The sequence below is a fragment of the Andrena cerasifolii genome, chromosome 3 (assembly GCF_050908995.1).
Source record: "Andrena cerasifolii isolate SP2316 chromosome 3, iyAndCera1_principal, whole genome shotgun sequence".
NCBI classification, from domain to species: Eukaryota; Metazoa; Arthropoda; class Insecta; order Hymenoptera; family Andrenidae; genus Andrena; species Andrena cerasifolii.
The window spans coordinates 17,353,476-17,370,595 of record NC_135120.1 but is presented as its reverse complement, the minus strand read 5'-3'; the positions used below and the strand labels follow the sequence as shown (position 1 = coordinate 17,370,595).

Sequence of the window (17,120 nt, the reverse complement as noted above, 5' to 3'; positions counted from 1 at the left end):
ATCTCTGCTACATGTGGATGGATAATTGTTTTAGAGAACGTTTCGCTCTTATCTCGCTACAGACAGGGCACGGCCTAGCTCTCCCGCCGCTCTGGGCAAAAATTATTTTTCCCACCGTTTATATTTAACCCTTCGTCATTTTTTCAGTTACCATTCTCGTATTTCTGAATCTTTTAACTTTTCAGTGACAATTTTACATTTGTAATACTTAGACAGTAATGTTTAATAGTCTTTTTCTAGAAATGTAAATTTTGATATGATAAAATTTGTAGTTGAAAATGAGCGGTTTTTCACGGTTGTGGGAAAAATCCGATTTTTTAATTTTCGTTTTATTTTTTTTGGCGATAAATCCCCTTTCGAAGACGTAGAGGCGCGACATTTCAACTCGACAATTGCTCTTGGGGTGCGATACACTCTGTGCGACCACGAAGGGTTAATTTTAAATAATTATTTTATTAAATATAATTTTTCACAGTGAATGGAATTTTTTGCTGGTACTTGTTGAGTAACGAAAGCCTTTTTTTTAATTTTTAAGATAGGAGAATACCTTTCCTTAGTATATTAGTAATTATAGGGGTGATTTAAAAACAATTTATAAGTTTGATACTAAATTGAAGCATGTATTACCTACTTCATTACCGCTTTTTCAAAATAGTTTGCGTCTTTATTGCTTTTTATGGATTTTAGTTTTCTGTTTCTACCAAGTTTGCCACCCAGTGACGCATCCAGAACTGGATTTTATTCTTTAAATAATTTTTTATAATCACCTAATGAATTTTATTGAATTTCCATTACAAATCTCTGGGCGGTTGTCCTGCTTGCGCCCCCTAGTTCGGACCCTTATTACACAGAACGAATGATATAAGACTTCCCTTAGATTGCAGTGGCGCACGCAGAATTTAATTTTGGGAGGAGCCGAGTTGAAGGGATAAAAATATTTTTAATGCAAATTCAATAAAATTCATTAGGAGATTATAAAGATTTATGTAAAGAATAACCAGCTATCTTTTCTTCTTACAAAGCTCCTGGTTCGAGGGGTGCCAGGGCTCCTTGGCTCCTCTACGGGTGCGCCACTGCTAGATTTTATACTATACGTATAAAACGCTACGAAATCCGTTCAATGTCCAAATGACCTCGGATCTCTTCCAACTTCTCCAGCCAGTGTTTATAAAACAGTGGATCGCCGTCGCGGAGGAAAAATGTGGAACGACACCGTCTGTTTCATTGAAGACGATATCCGATCTCGGTATGCAGATTGGATCGCGACGACGCTAACTGTCAGGCCCATTCTTACATGAAGACATATTGCCGCAGCTGAACCGTGCCTGCATTCCCGACGTCCTTTCCTCCCTGTTCTCCTCGGGCAGAGGCTAACCACGATTATTCTATTAGGCGTTAGATCACCGTCGACAATAGTAAAACGGTCGAAGCGATCGATCGTTAGCGACGAACGACTCGTTTCGGCTGCTGCATACTGTCTCTCTTAGTCCCGCTGTTTATGATCGCGTTTATGGCCGCGAATTCGGCGGACCAGTCGACGGGAATTAATGACTGTTCTCGTTTAATGACTCTGCTTTTATCGCTATGAATTTTTATCGATTGATGCGCAAGATTTATTGGGAAGTCGGGATAGGTTCGTTGATTGCACGCATCCGTAATGATGGCAATTAGGCTGAACGACTTCTTTATTTTTCGCGGGGTCATAGTAAAACATGAACGTCGCAGAGTACTAAATGCTCCTATAAAAAAGATCATAGAATAACTGAACCGTGCAGCGTTATTTGAAGATGTCTATAGAGGCTAATAAAATGAAACGACTACTCAGGAGGAAACGCGAAAGAATATTTGTTTGCTTCGGAGAGTTGAAAGAGTGTCATCGCGAACAGGAGCAAATGCATTCGCGAGTAACACAACGGAGTTAAACGCAATGATTATGCATTAACGGGGCAACGCGTGCGTAGCTAGGAAAATTGAGACCGCCGATGGATTAAGGGGTCATGCTCAGTCAGGAGGCCGAAAAATGATTTATGATAAAAATTGAAACTTTTACTTTAAACATCAGCCATTTTTTCCCAAATCAATATTTCGAAAAATCCTTCGTTCAAAAACTAGATAATATAATATAATAAGTAAATTCTTTTGAATTTTTTATTTTAGATGCTCGACTTTCGAGCAGCAGTGGTCACCGCAGAAGCCTTTATTTTTAGAGAACCTTCGAGTGATGGATCATAACTTAGTTATTAATAAATATTTTTAAATAAAAAAATTACGATGCACGGTACTAGATGCAATCCTTGAAAGGAAAAAAGATTTTTTGAGAAATGTGTTATAGCTTTTGAGTAAAAAATTTCCAAAGACCACCCTTTTTTCGACCTCCTGACTGAGCATGACCCCTTAACCAGGAAACGCGGCAGATGAAATCGCTGGAGGTACCAGGAGGCTTGGCGTTGCTTCACAGGGGAACAGGGATAACGAACGTCGGTCGATTTACAGAGATTATCGGTTAATTTCATCTCTACATTAATATGGGGCGGTAATCAGCCTGTTGGTAACCGAAAGCTAGCACGGAATAGCTGAGCCGATCTGACGTGTAGGTGCGAGGAGAATTATTCGCGCGGCGCGGCTTGTTACGAATAGAACCGAAACGGGAGCTGAAATATCCCCCCGAAATTCCAGCGGCTCCTCGTCCCGTGCTGGTATAAATTCTGGAAAATGTACGACCGTCGACGAATGATAAATGTAAACGGCAGTAAATAATGACGCACGGTAAAGACGTGGAATTATATACGAACCGCGAATGGGATTATCGTTGGAATAAATGCGGGACACGGGTACAGGGCTCTCCGGGGCAAAAGAATAATCCTCGTCGATGCAGTTGAACACGGCATTACACCGTTTCCCCGGGCTTTAGTGGTTTATAATTGGAAAGCGCGCAAGGCTTTTCGGGCATTACTTATTATTATTGCTCCGCGCTGGCGGATAGAAAGGAACGGAATTCGCTCGGGATTCTGCATACGCTGTGAAACGCGGAGCGACGGGAAATTGCACGTTTCGAATACGGCTAATGATGCTGTGCCGCAGCGGCTCTACTGTCATCGTTGCAAAAATCGTACGCAGCGAGTACAATACCGGGGAATTTTGCTTGCGGAAACGTGCGAGGCCGCGTGCGCGATGCATGCAGATTGGCGCAAGTGGAAGCGGACAGGGCAGCACAGACAGCCGCGTCTTCGTCTACAGAGAGCGAGCTTGACAGCACAGCTGATTGTGCGCGGCAGTTATCTGGATAATGAATAGAAATACATTCTGGTATTTTTTCTGTAGATGGTGGCTGAATGGAGTTGGCCCGTTAGAGGGCGAGTAGCCTAGAGTGCTGCAGTCTGAATAAAAGAGGTATCGAGGATCTCGGGGTTCGATTATCCCGCATCTCGCTATAACGAGGGTTAAGCTTGGGGTACCGAGCGGGTGTGGAGCGTAATTGTGACCGTCGTCAGCAGGCAGTTGCAACGACCTCGTAAAAGTTTGGGTAGCTTTCGGGGTCGATCGTGTTGGGATCAGCTCGAGGGACCTTGAAGGAGTCGATGGTTAATCAAGATATCGAAGGCGACCGTAAAAAGGGATTTACAACGGTTCGATTTCCGTGGTGATAGTTGGAACCGCGGGTGGCTTGGATCTCTGCTCCGTACGGCGCGGCGGTAGCCCGATGGGAAAAAATCTGCGTGGATCGGCGGATCGATCGATCGAGCCGCTGCTGGCCGCTTTCCTCGCTCGATACAGGTTCTCCTCGATGCGGATAAATAGCTCGGTGAAGAGAAAGAGAGAGGCACCGTCTAGTGCGTTCGGTGAACGGTATAATCATCATTATCCTATTATCATTAAAGTCGGAAAAATGGCGGGTCGACCAATCAGCGTGCGCCTGGAGCGAGTCGGGGTTAACTGCAGGTGGGGACTCGGATGAATACTCGGACCTCCCATACAGCCTCTACCTACTGCAACGATCCTGTACACGATCCTGTGCACGTACATACGTGCATGGGCGCCGATCCTTCCCACACCCTGCTCGCACTCGAGCTCGCCTCCCCACGTATCTGCGACCGCTCGTTTAATTACGCAGAATAGATGATGCGTCGCGTCGCTGCTCCGCGTAATTACACGCCTCTTACGCGTCCAGTTATTAATTAACCTATCCTACGCGATGACGGACCTTCCCGCTCCGCAGCGCCAAAGAACTATCCGAGAGAAATGGGTCTCTTGCCCGCGGGAAGGGGGATCCCGCGTTTTAAATTCTTCCCAATAGCCAGTCTCAGCAACGTTCGACCTGCCAAATGTTCAATGAAACGCGATCAAAGCCGGGAATTACGTATCAAAGCCACTCAGGATCCATCGATTCGCTCCAATTACCCGAATTAGATTTCCACGAAGCGATACACGTGTACGTGGAACGCGGCCCAGTTATACCCCGAAGAGTGGCCCGCCTCCTGGAGCGTCGAAAATAAATTCAGCCCACGTGGAGGGGCCCCGAGGATTCGCGCAACCTTAGATTCCGGTTCCAGCGGGTCGTGGCGAACGGTGCTCCGAGTTCCAGGAGTCAAAGTTATTAGGCGTCGGGACGATACTTTATCGTTGATACCTGGTATTACGGTAGAAACCAGTTCCCTCTCCAGGATGACTCACTCCCGGGCCCATCTCGAGCCCCATCGCGCCGTACCCCACAAAAATCCTCGCCCATTAGCATATACCTACTTATCGAATTCATTAAGGTTCCCGCGATAGCCGCGGAAACACGCTGCAACCTCGATACACCTCGATTCGTCGCCCCTTCCCTCCTTCTCCTCCTCCCGATCGGAGCTGTTTTTAATAATCGTGTCTTCGGGGAGAACGGTAATTTTCAGACGCTAATTGAACTTTTATGGTTATCTGGTTAGCTGCGATTACTCGGGCCACTCGTCGTGTCCGGGACCAGGCATGTCCGCAATTTTGTCCGACGTAATAATTATTGAAGCGTGCAGGTCAGCTGTGCTCTCGGCTTTTTCGATGGAATCTCTGTATGCTGCAACATACCACGAGCTGGTATCGTGCTGTTCCGATTCCCGGCAAGTTTACAGGCTGCTTCAACAAGGGTGCCGAAGTCACCGCGCGCACGTAGCAAAGTTAAAAGCGCCACTTAATACGTCGGAACCACCTGTACAACCGATTCGAGTAATAGCAGAAAAATAATAGCAAGCGGTGCCCAAGTTGACGTAGAATGAATGCTAAGGAACCTTGCCGCAACTTCGGCTGACCTCACCTCACGAAGAAGCCGCGCGTCTGCCATTTCTACATACAAAACAGCGGATTCTCCTTTTTCTGAATAAGGCAATAAATATCGGAAATCCATGAGGAATACTGAAACGGACTCTCTCCGCGATAATCGAGCCAAGCTTGCGCATGAAGCGGCGTTTGTTTTCCATCGGAGTCCTCAGCCGAAGTGGCCGAAGAGACCGAAGACTTTGTCGAAGATGCCTGACGCGAGGTCGCTCGAAATACAGATTTCTGTCGAATCTCGTAATCGCTTTGACTGATCCTCGGATTCCAGTTTCCTTCACGGGCTAATCGGCTGTTTTATGACGTTGAATTTTGACACCGCTTTCGACTCGCCACGGCCTCTCTCTCTCCATGGGAAGCATTAAATTGTCCGACCGCACCGCCTAAAGTTCACGCGATTTTCATAGGTTCCGAGAATAACACGCTGATCTTACAGCGAGGTGTGCAATCATACGTGGAATAGTGAGTACACCACTCGTTGCCTCCGCGGAGAATATAATTTAGAGAAAATGATGTTCCATTAACGCCCCGGGGGTCGGCCGTTCGTGAACTTTGCTTCACGCGATCTCTCGGACCTCCGCTTCGGCGAGAAACAGATTTGTTTTTCGTTTTCGTTTTCTTTTTTTTTGTTGCATCGACAACGGGCATCATCAATTCCCAAGTCGCACCATCAGTTAAGGTGTATCTCGGCGCAGCATTGTGGATCGATGGAGGTTACTTTCGATGAAATATATCTTTGAACCACGCGATTGCACGAACCGTTTGCGTAAAGGGGAAACTCGGCCTCCGGTTTCCGCGGTGCAACAGATGGCTTCGCTTTTACGGAGAATTAGACGATTCCGATTGAACGAATCACGCCTCAAGGTTCCCCGTCGGCGCAATTCAACGCAACGCTCGCGTTTCATCCTCGCGATTGAAGAGACTCGCCTCGACACGCGTGCTTTTCACAGACTTTCCACGCGCGCGCAAACATTCTCATCCTCAGAGTACCTACAGTGCTCGCACAGTGCCCGGAGTAATCTTTCCAATGGCCGCGTCTCTCTGATCTGGAGGCACTTAATTTTTTAGTACGAGGCTTAATTCCAAGCGACGCGGACAGAACGCTCGCGGAATGCTCGCAGAACGGAACGTGGTCGGCGGAGCAATTTTCCGGGCATTCGTCGTAGCTCCGGTCGGAATAGGGCTAGGTCAACCGCAGACGGCGATTAATCATGGCGATACAACTTAATTATTGTCCACGCCTTCTTTAACGCAACGCATTGTACCGCGCGCATGCACGCGTCTCACTGGCTCACTTGTGTCGTTTCCAGCCACAGGATGGACGGATAGATTTATTGCCCTGCTGCAATATTCCTTAAGGGGACTGGGCAGTCGAAAAATCGATTTTTTTATTGCATTTTTCGGAAGTACTATCTTTTCTCAATAAAATGCCGCTTGGTTTACAGTTAAATTCGCTAAACTGTAGATTTGGCAGCTAAAAACGTGAAGCGGCAACCTATAGCGTCGCCTTTGCCCAGAAACTTTAAACGCGTTGTACTCGAATATTTTTTTCTCTTCATTTTTGCCTGACTGCGAACGAATTGAGGTTCAGATCGACTTGGAAAAAATTACAGGATGTGTAAAACATGTGCCATTTCGGGGCAAACCCCTTATAGGGTCCGTAAAAATTCGAGATTTTCATAAAAAAATTAAGAAGTCACCGAATTTTTTTAACCCAGACCATCATTGTTTCAGGGCAAAGTATCATTTTCAGAGAATATTTTACAATTCAATTTCTTACGGCCAGAATCACTGCAAAATTACAGCGGCTCCAGAAAAAACACCTATATATCAGGCAACTGTAGCGCTGTCGTAGATATGTATATATTATTCAAATAATTATTTTTTTACTGTTTATAGTATTAACAAACATTACCCGAAAGTACTAGTCACAATTTGTATTCATCTCCTTGTAATTAATTCGCAAAAAATACTTGATTTTCGAGCGATCTGACTGTGTAGTCCCCTTAAATGAAGGGTAAGGGGGAAAAAGAGGAATGCCCATTTTTTCGTGATTTTGCGATTTATAGCAAATATATTTTGTTGGTGGTAACTGGGACTACAGAACTGTCGAATCACAAAGGGTTATAATATTCAAGTATCCCCGCGAGATAACGTTAAATATTTTGTATAGGTACTGGTTAAAAACAGTTAGCGTTCACTTTGCACTGGAACAAAATACGGAATGGCCCCACTCTTTGCCTAAGCCTAAGCTTCAAGCTTCTGTCGTCAAGGCAAAACAAGAAATTATTTAAGAAGACAATTGCATAAGAAAATTAAACTCATCAAACTAAAGTATTAAAACTTAATTTTCTCAAAAAAGCTGTTTTCTGACATTCCCCGTTGTTTCCCGCACCCTTCAAGTGGGGAGTATTTTTGACGAAACGTTTATTTGAGCAGTGCAAGTTAAACGACAACCGGGGATAATCAGTCGAGCGCGATGTTCGCTCGACTGAAGGAAGCCAATTCCAGAATGAGTTCTTTTTAAAAGCAGGCCTGCCAATCGCACGTGGGTGGCTGCCTAGCGAGTACAATCTCAAGCTGTCTCGACTCGTTCGTTTTTCATTAATTATCTTAGGCACTTTCGCTGATAGGATCGCGCGGTTGGGCAACTTTGACACTCGAAAAAGTGGAAACTTTCGGTTTGATGGATTTATGGGAACGTGCGTGGACTCCGCAAACCGCAGCCTTTTCCTTCCCCGGGAAACTTCGATTTATATTGCCTCGCGAGAGCGCGCGGACCCGGCGTTGAAAGGAAGCGAGAAACGTGCTTGGTATCTTTCGAAATTATATCGGAGAAAAATACGAAGGCACGCCCAGAAATATCGCTGGATAAAAACATTTCCCTCCGAGAACGCCGCTTCCCAAAAACCGAGCCGCGCTCCTTTGTTCTCCGAGCGCCCTTTCCGCCGCCGCGACGTTATCGTGAATCTCCCTTATCAGCGCGGGGAGGTTAAATTATGATGACCGGTTGACGAATTGTTATCGCGTGGGCGGCGTTGTCTTTGCTGCGAAGTGCATCCATCTTCCGTCGGGCCAATAAATCGCTCGTATAACCGGCCATTTACGCGGGCACACTTATGTACGTACCGCGACTCGCCTGCCACACGAGCCCGCATCTTATCTCGCTAACCATTTTCACGGGACAAGAACTCTCGAGATATTCTTCAGGAGAAATCGCCAGCACCCTGGCCGGATAACGCGCGTGATCCCCCGGCGTATGCCGTACCGTATTTGCCATATTTTATCTAAATCCTGTTCGTCCGAGACATCATCGCGATAAGGGGACCCATGCTCCCCGTCCAGCCTTAAATGCTACAAATTTTCCGTCAATCTTGCGTCAAGTCTCATCGACAGCGCGATATCGCGGCTGGCTGGCGTAGCGAGCATCGAAACTACGGGGTGTCGTTTGGTTGCGAGCAAGGTGTGTACACTTGGAGCGAGCGCAGACACTGCGGGCCAGCTGTTTTAGTAGAGTAAGCTTCTATTCTCGCCTCCTCAATAACGAGCCCTTCGTTAATGCTGCGCACGGCGAAGGAGACAACAAGAGGAATACCTAGCTGGCGTTAGTTTAGTGGAGGATCCTAAGTAGGAAAGTTTGCTGCCCCAGCGGGACGCGAGTAACATCTCCAGCGAGCCAATGACACGCGAGAAATCTCCTTGCCCTTCCGCGGCAGTCACTTACCGAACGTGTAAACTACCTGCCGAGTCTTCTCCCCGAGACAGCGTAATAACGGATTTCACGATTTCCCACGGGTCATCTGGGTACGATATCTCCCGTCGAACAACCGATAAACCCGCTCCCCTGCCGCCAGACAAAGGGGCCGGCATTAATTTTCTCATCGGAGATCAAAACGTCCCTTCAGATACGGCGGAAGCAAACACGCCTGTCCCAGCTAGCTGCGTCCAGCTTCTTTTCCCGCTGCAGCTATTTGACGAACGTCCCCTCGTATTGTACAGGGGACGCGAGATAAAGTGACGCGGGAGATTTATGGCGAGCGAAGCAATACAGCAAACGTGGACAACCAGGGTGCAGGGTACTGCGGGGACGTTGCGAGCTTCCTTCAAAAGACCGCGACAAGAGAGCTACGTTTATAATCGCCGCCATTGTCGAAACACGTCGGATTAATGTTTCAAGGAGAACAAGCTCCCCGCGTTTAAACCAAATTCTCATCGACTATCCTCCATCTTCTACCTACACCAGCCCTGCAAGGTCGAGCATTGGCCACTAGAAGCCACTGATTGTGAGACAGTTTCGATTGTCGCTTGAAATTTAATGAAATGTCGGGAGAGCCCTATCCGAAAATAGAAGGGAGGGCGCTTCGGCCACGGATTACGCAGAAGCCGAGAAGCCAGAGATCGTGGGTGAGGGCTAGGCGGTATCTCTCGAAAAGGATCACGCTCCTGCGCCACTCTCGGGTCCCGGCTCGCGTGGGTTTTATTCGTTATTGCTGATCGAGCGAGCAGCAGCCCACGCTCGACGCCGCGCCGCGGCCGTCTTCGTCCTGTCTGCCCCCGCAGGTGCGAATCGCTCACTCTTCCTCCGAGCTGGCCAAATAACATCGACACGCCTGCCTCGTCCCGCGCAAATCTCAGATCGATCTCCTTCAATCACGGGCTAATGCAATTACGCGAGCTCGTGAAACGGCTCGCGTTCCACATACTGTCAACTCCCAGCGATCTTGAGGGTCCACTGTGGTCAGCGCCAGAATCCCTATCTCCGATCGATCCTAACGACTTGTATCAGCTACGAGAGGAATAGTTTGTTACTAGCGTTCGGGATAAGCGGCCAATTTCTTATGTACTTTACGGCTGGATCTGTTTGCACAAACTCGCGCAGGGGGACGTCTCGTGTTAAATAATCGACTCCTGACAGCGCTCTAACAATATCGCAGAGAGGCTACTTGCGTTATCACGATATGGCCAAATATTCACACGCGTTACGAGCAAACACGGTGAGCCAATATTTGCTGTAATACTCTCACAATCCCTAGTTAACGTTTACCCTGCATGGATATGAAGCCTGAATCCTGGCCAGCGCGATACTAGCCTGATTTGAATAGTACTCCACTTCGGGCCTCTGAACGTTACCAAAGCCTTCCGTGCGTTTGAATCTAACGAAACGAAGCGTGGCCCTTAAATCGAGCTGCTGTCGAGCCTGATCCCACCGCCCAGGAGATCGCCTCGGTGTTGCGCAACGGTGGAGATCGAAGAATGGGAGTAGCCCCGAACGCGCGGGGTTCTGAATGAAAATAAAGATAACGCTTCGTCATCGGGTGCCTACGCGCCAAGACTCGAGAGTTTCAGCGTTTTCGGATTTGCACGCCGCGAGCCCACGCGCCACGCCGGCGTGCCTTTTATTTCCTGCCGCTTTCGCGTCGGTCTGCCCGACCAAACGAGAAGGAAAGACAAAAAGCGAGCGTGTACCGTCTATTGACGAGGCTGCCCACGCGATCGCCCGCACGCCTGCATTCATCGAGCATCGTGCGTGTAGCGTGTAGCAGCACAGGTGCTCACGCCACTCTCTACGTCGCGAGAACGAGCCTGTCCTTTTATTCCGGGCCGTGCTCTGCTCCCGAAACTTTCCGTGTCTTCGAACTATTCGGTGTCCCCGTACGTTAGTTCCTTTCGACAGCTGGATGCTTCGTGTTTTTCTATGCCACGCTGCTGTTACTGGTATATCCCCGTAAAAAAACTTAAAAAAAGTAAAAAAAATAGGCCAAGTACATGAAATCAAATAAATCACAAAAAATAGAAGATAATAATAATTACAATATAAAAAAAAGATGTGAAATCAAAATGAGCTGCAAGTACATAAAGATGCTTTCCAACTGCGCTTAAGATGACACAACTAACATATCGCGGACATTTTAATGAACCCATCAAAAAGAATCCCATTTAAAAACATTGTCGTAAATTAATAGCTTTACAAAATTAATGATATACAAAAATTTCGCTAATTATAACAATGGCTATTTATACAAAGAAAAATTGTATTACATAATATTAAGCAGTTATATTTTTATACAAATAAATATTTATTTTTTTTAAAGGAAAGCACCTTTATGTACTTGCAGCTCATTTTGATTCCACATCTTTTTTTTATATTGTAATTATTATTATCTTCTATTTTTTGTGATTTATTTGATTTCATGTACTTGGCGTAATTTTTTTACTTTTTTGAAGCTTTTTTATGGGGATCTCACTTCTTTTTACAAAGATAATTTGCATAGGGAATGACTTCAGATAATTTTTAATATTATAACTTACAAATTATCACGGGACAGAATTAGGGATAAATCCAGTCACGGCATCATTTTACGCTTCGATTATCTATATATATATACATAAAATCCTCGGTTTAGTTACAAATAAAAAACAGTTTGATGATAATCTCAAACATGTCGCAATTCTAATTTCGGCAACTTACCTTGCGTTTGAGACTGCATTTTGGTTGCAATTCAATGATACAACGATACATATTTGTAAAAACACGTTTATAACTTGATTAACAACTTGACGGCAAGCTGTCAAAATTTGAAGTAGATTGCATAATGAAGATGGCAATTGACGAACGAAACATGTGTTAGTTTCTTTTGGGCTGAAGGTGTGCGTGTAACGCGTATACGTATTATACTGACGAAAAATTTCTTGAACAAGAAGAATCAGAAGAAAAATCTTATCGTTTCTGACAGATCCATGGGACGATATTACGATATCTCTATCACGCGTGGACCGATTTTATTGAATTTGGTCTTGATCGAAAGCTTATATGCGGTTTACATACGAAAAATGCCTTTAAATTTAGAAAATATTGCAGGCGCGATGAGATATTAATGAAATAAATTTCAGGTCAGGTTGGAATAGCCGTGCGACGAGTAAATGATAGCGGTAGCGACAGTCGACATATACAGGGTGTCTTTCACGTACTTGGCGTCGAGACGCTGCCGCGTCTCTAGATTTTCGAATAAAACTAATCCCGAAGAGGTTTAGATTGAAAATTTCAATAGGCGATCCTCGAAGTTGTAAATCTCTTCGATTTCCACGATGCAAGCAGATTCTCGGAGACCTTCCTTCGCAGCAACAGCGTCGTGGAACTGTGTAATTCATGAACTTCAGATTTTATATCGGCTTAGGAGAAGTTCCGAGTCGCCGCGGATCCCAAAACCCGCAAAGTTTCGTGGGAACAATGCGACGGGTTCCAAAATTGAAAGTTCGTGATCCGAGGGACGCCGCCGACATTTTGAACAGTTCATTTGTTTCGACGGCAACCGGAGGAACCTCGGACAAACTTGGAGGAGCCGGAGATCTAATAATGGGCTGCAGAAGTTTCTTCGATCGGTGATCTGGATGGCTCGGAAGATTCTACGAACGTCAGGTATCTTCAAGGAACTCTGTCACGTCTCGAATCGGAGAACAAAATCCCTGAAGTACGTCCTCTTTGGATAAAGAAGAAGTGAATCCGAGCAGAAACCGGAACGCGCCTCGAATCTCGTCGTTCCCATCGCGAAGCGTGTGCGCACACGCGCGAGAAACACGCACACTCACCCACGCTAATCGAGCACTTATCCAGCGAATGGAGCGGCGATTTTTCAACGGGTTCGAACCATGAATGGGCGGCCGGTGTTGTCGGCGCTGTTCGTGTTACAGAGGAGCCGCGACGGTTTCCCTCTTTTTTCGTCGGTTTTGCGGACGCTTGGCGCCGTCCCAGGGACAGCCAAGAAATCGAAAGACGAGACGCGAGGGACAACCGTCCACCTCGCTCGAAACAATCGCGGCACCGCTTTCGATCTGGTTCGCCCATCTACGCGGGCATCCCAGAAAACGGTGCGAGATCGCACACCGGATAACGGGCCAACCGAAATTCCCTCGATTCGGATGCATCGGGCGAGGTGGTTATCGATTCGTTAACTAATCCCTGCTGAAGCATCCAGCAGAAAATTCGCCGGGAGAAGCAACCAACCGTACCCAAAATTATTCTCGCCAGCCCGTCCGGTGGACAGTTCCAGACTCGAGCGAAACTTCGGCTGCGGGTTGGAACAGTTTGCGGGTACAGAGCTGCGCGCGAATTCTGACGGCGTTAAGTTTGAAATTGGGAGACGGACATCGGCACGAAGGAGGTGCAAAGCCTGCTAATCGCCTCGTCATTACGATACTCTCGGCGAGTTAATAACTCCGTAATAACTGAAGGGACGCGGCTAAGCTGGATCCAAGTGGACGGATTACATGTGTCGGTTAAGGCGGGGAGCGTAAACGGCTCCCCACCGCTGGCTGTAATTTTCTTGGTCGATCAGGATAATTGCCTCCTAACGACAGGCTAATTTCGAAACGCGGCTCCGTTTCGCGCCGCTAATTCGGCTCGGCTCGCATTGTCTCCGCGCCTACAAAACGAATAAATATTTACGAGGGGCTTGTTCCCGTCTATCCCGCCCCGCCAAGCTATCTACATTCAAAAGGCGCCGTAGAAGAGGGACTCTATTCTCCTTTTCCGCCGGAGGAAAAATGGCCCGCACCGCGAGCGTGGCCTTTGCGGACTCGGCGACGTGGGATTCGAGACTCTGCCCATGGATGAAGTCATTATTCGCGTTAATAGCGTACGAACTGGTAGAAAGACAGCCGCCAACAGATATTTCCTCGTCGCTTTGCTGGGATTGGTACAGGGAAAGCTTCGACGCGATTCCTGACGCGAATGGTTCGATAAGAATGCGAGGTGCTCCGGTGTCGCTCGGGGAAAACAGGTGAAAAATGAGAAAATTCCCGTCTGGCTTCTCTCTATCTCTTTCAAGTTACTTTTGTTCGAGGACTCGTCACGGCCAGTCCTTGGAGCAGAAGCCTCGCCTTCGGCCGCAGGCGGTTCCGTTAAGTGCACAAATAGTCTCGAGTTACGATTCAGAGATGGACACGGGAATAGATTAAACGGAAAAGAGCAAGCGAGGGAAAATAAGCGTATGGCATCGGCCGGTACTTCGGGGTAGGGGTGTTCGATTCACCTCAAAGAATCGATTCAAAATCGAATTATAAGAATCGATCCTTGTAAAAAATCTGAACCAAAGAATCGAGATGAAAAGAATCGCCATAAAACTTTTTTCCCAAAATTAGTACATATACATAGATGTGGGATTTGAATAATTTTGAAAGAATCGATATAAAAAATAATTTTACAAGGAACAATTTGGGATAGTTGTTGAAGGGCATTGTATTGAACAGAAGAGATATTTTGCTATTCATTTTAAATATTTTTAATTCATCATGTATTTGCCATTCTTTCATTGATAAGAAATTTAAAAACAATAATTGCTGTAAATGTGCAGGTGATAAACTATTTCTGTGATCAGTTAAAATATTTCCTGCTTTGAAAAATACACAAGGAAGGAAGAAGGAAGAATAGTAAAGAGAGATCCAGAACTGTCCAGAATCATCCAGAACATAAGAATCGTTTATAAATTTGGCGCGATTCCTGTATAAATTTCACGGGAATCCTGTATAAATGGCGGGAAACGTATAAGACCAGAAAAACCTACGCAAAAAGCAGTTTGATTGGTCCTTTCACTAGTGGCAATTAATTCCCCCAGACGGCAAAAAATCGATTGTCGATTCTTACATCAAAGAATCGATTCTGGGGAAAATCAGATACCAAAGAATCGATTCAAAAGATCGATCTTTTAACCAAAAGAATCGATTTTCTGAAGAATCGAATCGAAATCGAACACCCCTACTTTGGGGTGATCACCGTTCGAAATGTCGTAAAATGCTAATCGCCCCTTATTTAAACCACCCCTCCCCCGGAACACTTTAACGGCTGTTAAAAACCCGAGTTGATTTTTAATTAATGCCGGGTAAACATTTTACGTCGAGGGAGATGTGGCCAGGCCTGTAATTGATTGTCATCTCGTAAATGCCTGGCCACTGGCATAAATATGCGCCTCCTTTGATGCGCCACCTCCTCCGCGGCAGATTCTGCTGATCTTATCGGGATATCGGCGGGACGCGAAGCCGCCGCCTGGCCGACGGCCAAGTGACATAATTTTTCGCCACGCTTTTTGACGTGCCGCTCGCGAACCAGTCGCCGATTCGGCAGAAATCCAGCCGAGCAGACTTTGCGTCACTGCGACGCGGAGGGTTGCTTCGAGCAGCTTTCATCCACCGTCCTTCCGTACCTTTCACTTTTCTCTGCGGACTTACATAGGCAACGGCTGCCTCGATAAAAGAGTACAGTGGCAATCAAGAAGTATTACGTCGCTTGCATTCGTCGGCGAAAGAATGAAAGAAAGAGCGACGAGGCAATCTACCCCGCTGCTAGACGTTTCCATCGGAATCGAATACAAGTAATCCGACGACAAGCAAGGTAAGACGGGGCCGTAATAGGCGAGGATTCTTTGCTGAGTAATGCCGCGCGTAATTCGAGCGTCGTCCTGGTTTTATGGCCGCGTTGCATTGCCGAGTGCGGTTTTCAAACTCACCCCTGACGTTCGGCGAATGGAGGCGAGCCTCTGGGACGATGTGCACAACGGCGATGAACGCTTGAAGCATCAATGGATAGCGCATGGTTGCGGCTGTGCCGGAAGCGCGCTCTCCAATAAGTCCACCGCGCCTTCCGTCCTTTAAGCTGTCACTCGGTGACCTGCAATAAATAGAAGGGAGCATCTTACGAGACGTATGACTGCGCTGATCTTTTATCCGCTGAAAGGGTCCCCTTCACGTTTTCCGCGCAGATGCTTGACGATGGTATTCTCCGCGTGTCTCTGCAGGCCTGTCCGTTTTAATTTCTTGCATTCGACGCGAGCAGGGTATTAAAGCCGAAATTCGTGGTTCGGTGGCTTCGAGGAGAGAAGCCCGTGGTCGTTACTGCAGCAGCTTTGCCCTAAGATATGTACCTTGTTACACGAGGTTTTCATGGTCCAGCAAGTAACGTTTGGTAGTTATGGTAATCGGATTTGCTCGGACCATGCCCGGCCCTACGATTCGACCTGACAGCCTGACAGTGTTGACCCTTTCTCACAGTTGCTCGCCGAACAGTAGGATTTACCGTGCACCCTGACTTACATCTGTCACCACGAACGATTATTTCTGGGATTGTCGCTCGAATTCACCTGCGACGAACTTCGGTGGTCGTCAAATTGCTGGGTATTCTACAGTCAGCTTATATTTTAACGCACCAACAAGATAGGACGGAGCGTATAAGAAAAAAGTGAGTTTGTACCGAAACAGGCACCGAAAGCTGTATCCGAGACTGAACGGCGGTAAGTCGGCACGGAATTAAAGGTAGCCAGAAATAAATGTTATTGCCATGCAGATGCATCAGAAGCCGGTTCTCGCTGACTACTACCCCCGTGGGACTAATTGCTGATTTCGTAGACAGAGAGAGAGAGTTAATCAAGTGACTTTGATTTTCCCCGAACCCTTTCAGTATTCCGCAGCGTTTCGCAAGGGGCGGCTGCGACCCGTCTCTGCGACTCGCTAATTAGAACACGAGTCGATCGTACGTGCGAATGTCCCGCCGCACCTTGTAACCTGTGGAAAATCGATCGCGGAACCGCAGATTTTCTATTGAAGTCCTGCGGGAATCGAACCTCCTACTACCTACTCGCTCGTGACAGAGCAAGCATTTCTGTGCAACGGCAGCAGAAGAAAGCTCTCTTACATCACAAACCACACAGCGGACACTCTATATACGCTAATCTAATTAAAAATTATCTGCGTTACAAGCGTGTAGGCGGTTTACCATTTTCTGGAACGCATAAGAACACCCACTATGATAGCCAAAGTACCCTCGAACCCAT

At 46.8% G+C, this 17,120-nt stretch overlaps 1 protein-coding gene across 3 annotated transcripts in view; it reads right to left on the bottom strand.

Annotated features, from left to right (window-relative positions):
• LOC143366707 (A disintegrin and metalloproteinase with thrombospondin motifs 7) overlaps positions 1–17,120 on the bottom strand; it is a 59,117-nt gene that overhangs the window by 32,696 nt on the left and 9,301 nt on the right. For 2 of the 3 annotated variants that reach the window (XM_076807978.1, XM_076807977.1), the window contains exon 2: positions 15,801–15,961. The exons of the other annotated variant lie outside the window; for it this stretch is intronic. In XM_076807978.1, coding sequence (XP_076664093.1) covers positions 15,801–15,885 — 85 coding nt within the window. In that variant the 5' untranslated portion in view covers positions 15,886–15,961. The remainder of the gene's footprint in view (positions 1–15,800; positions 15,962–17,120) is intronic. 3 annotated transcript variants of the gene reach the window in all.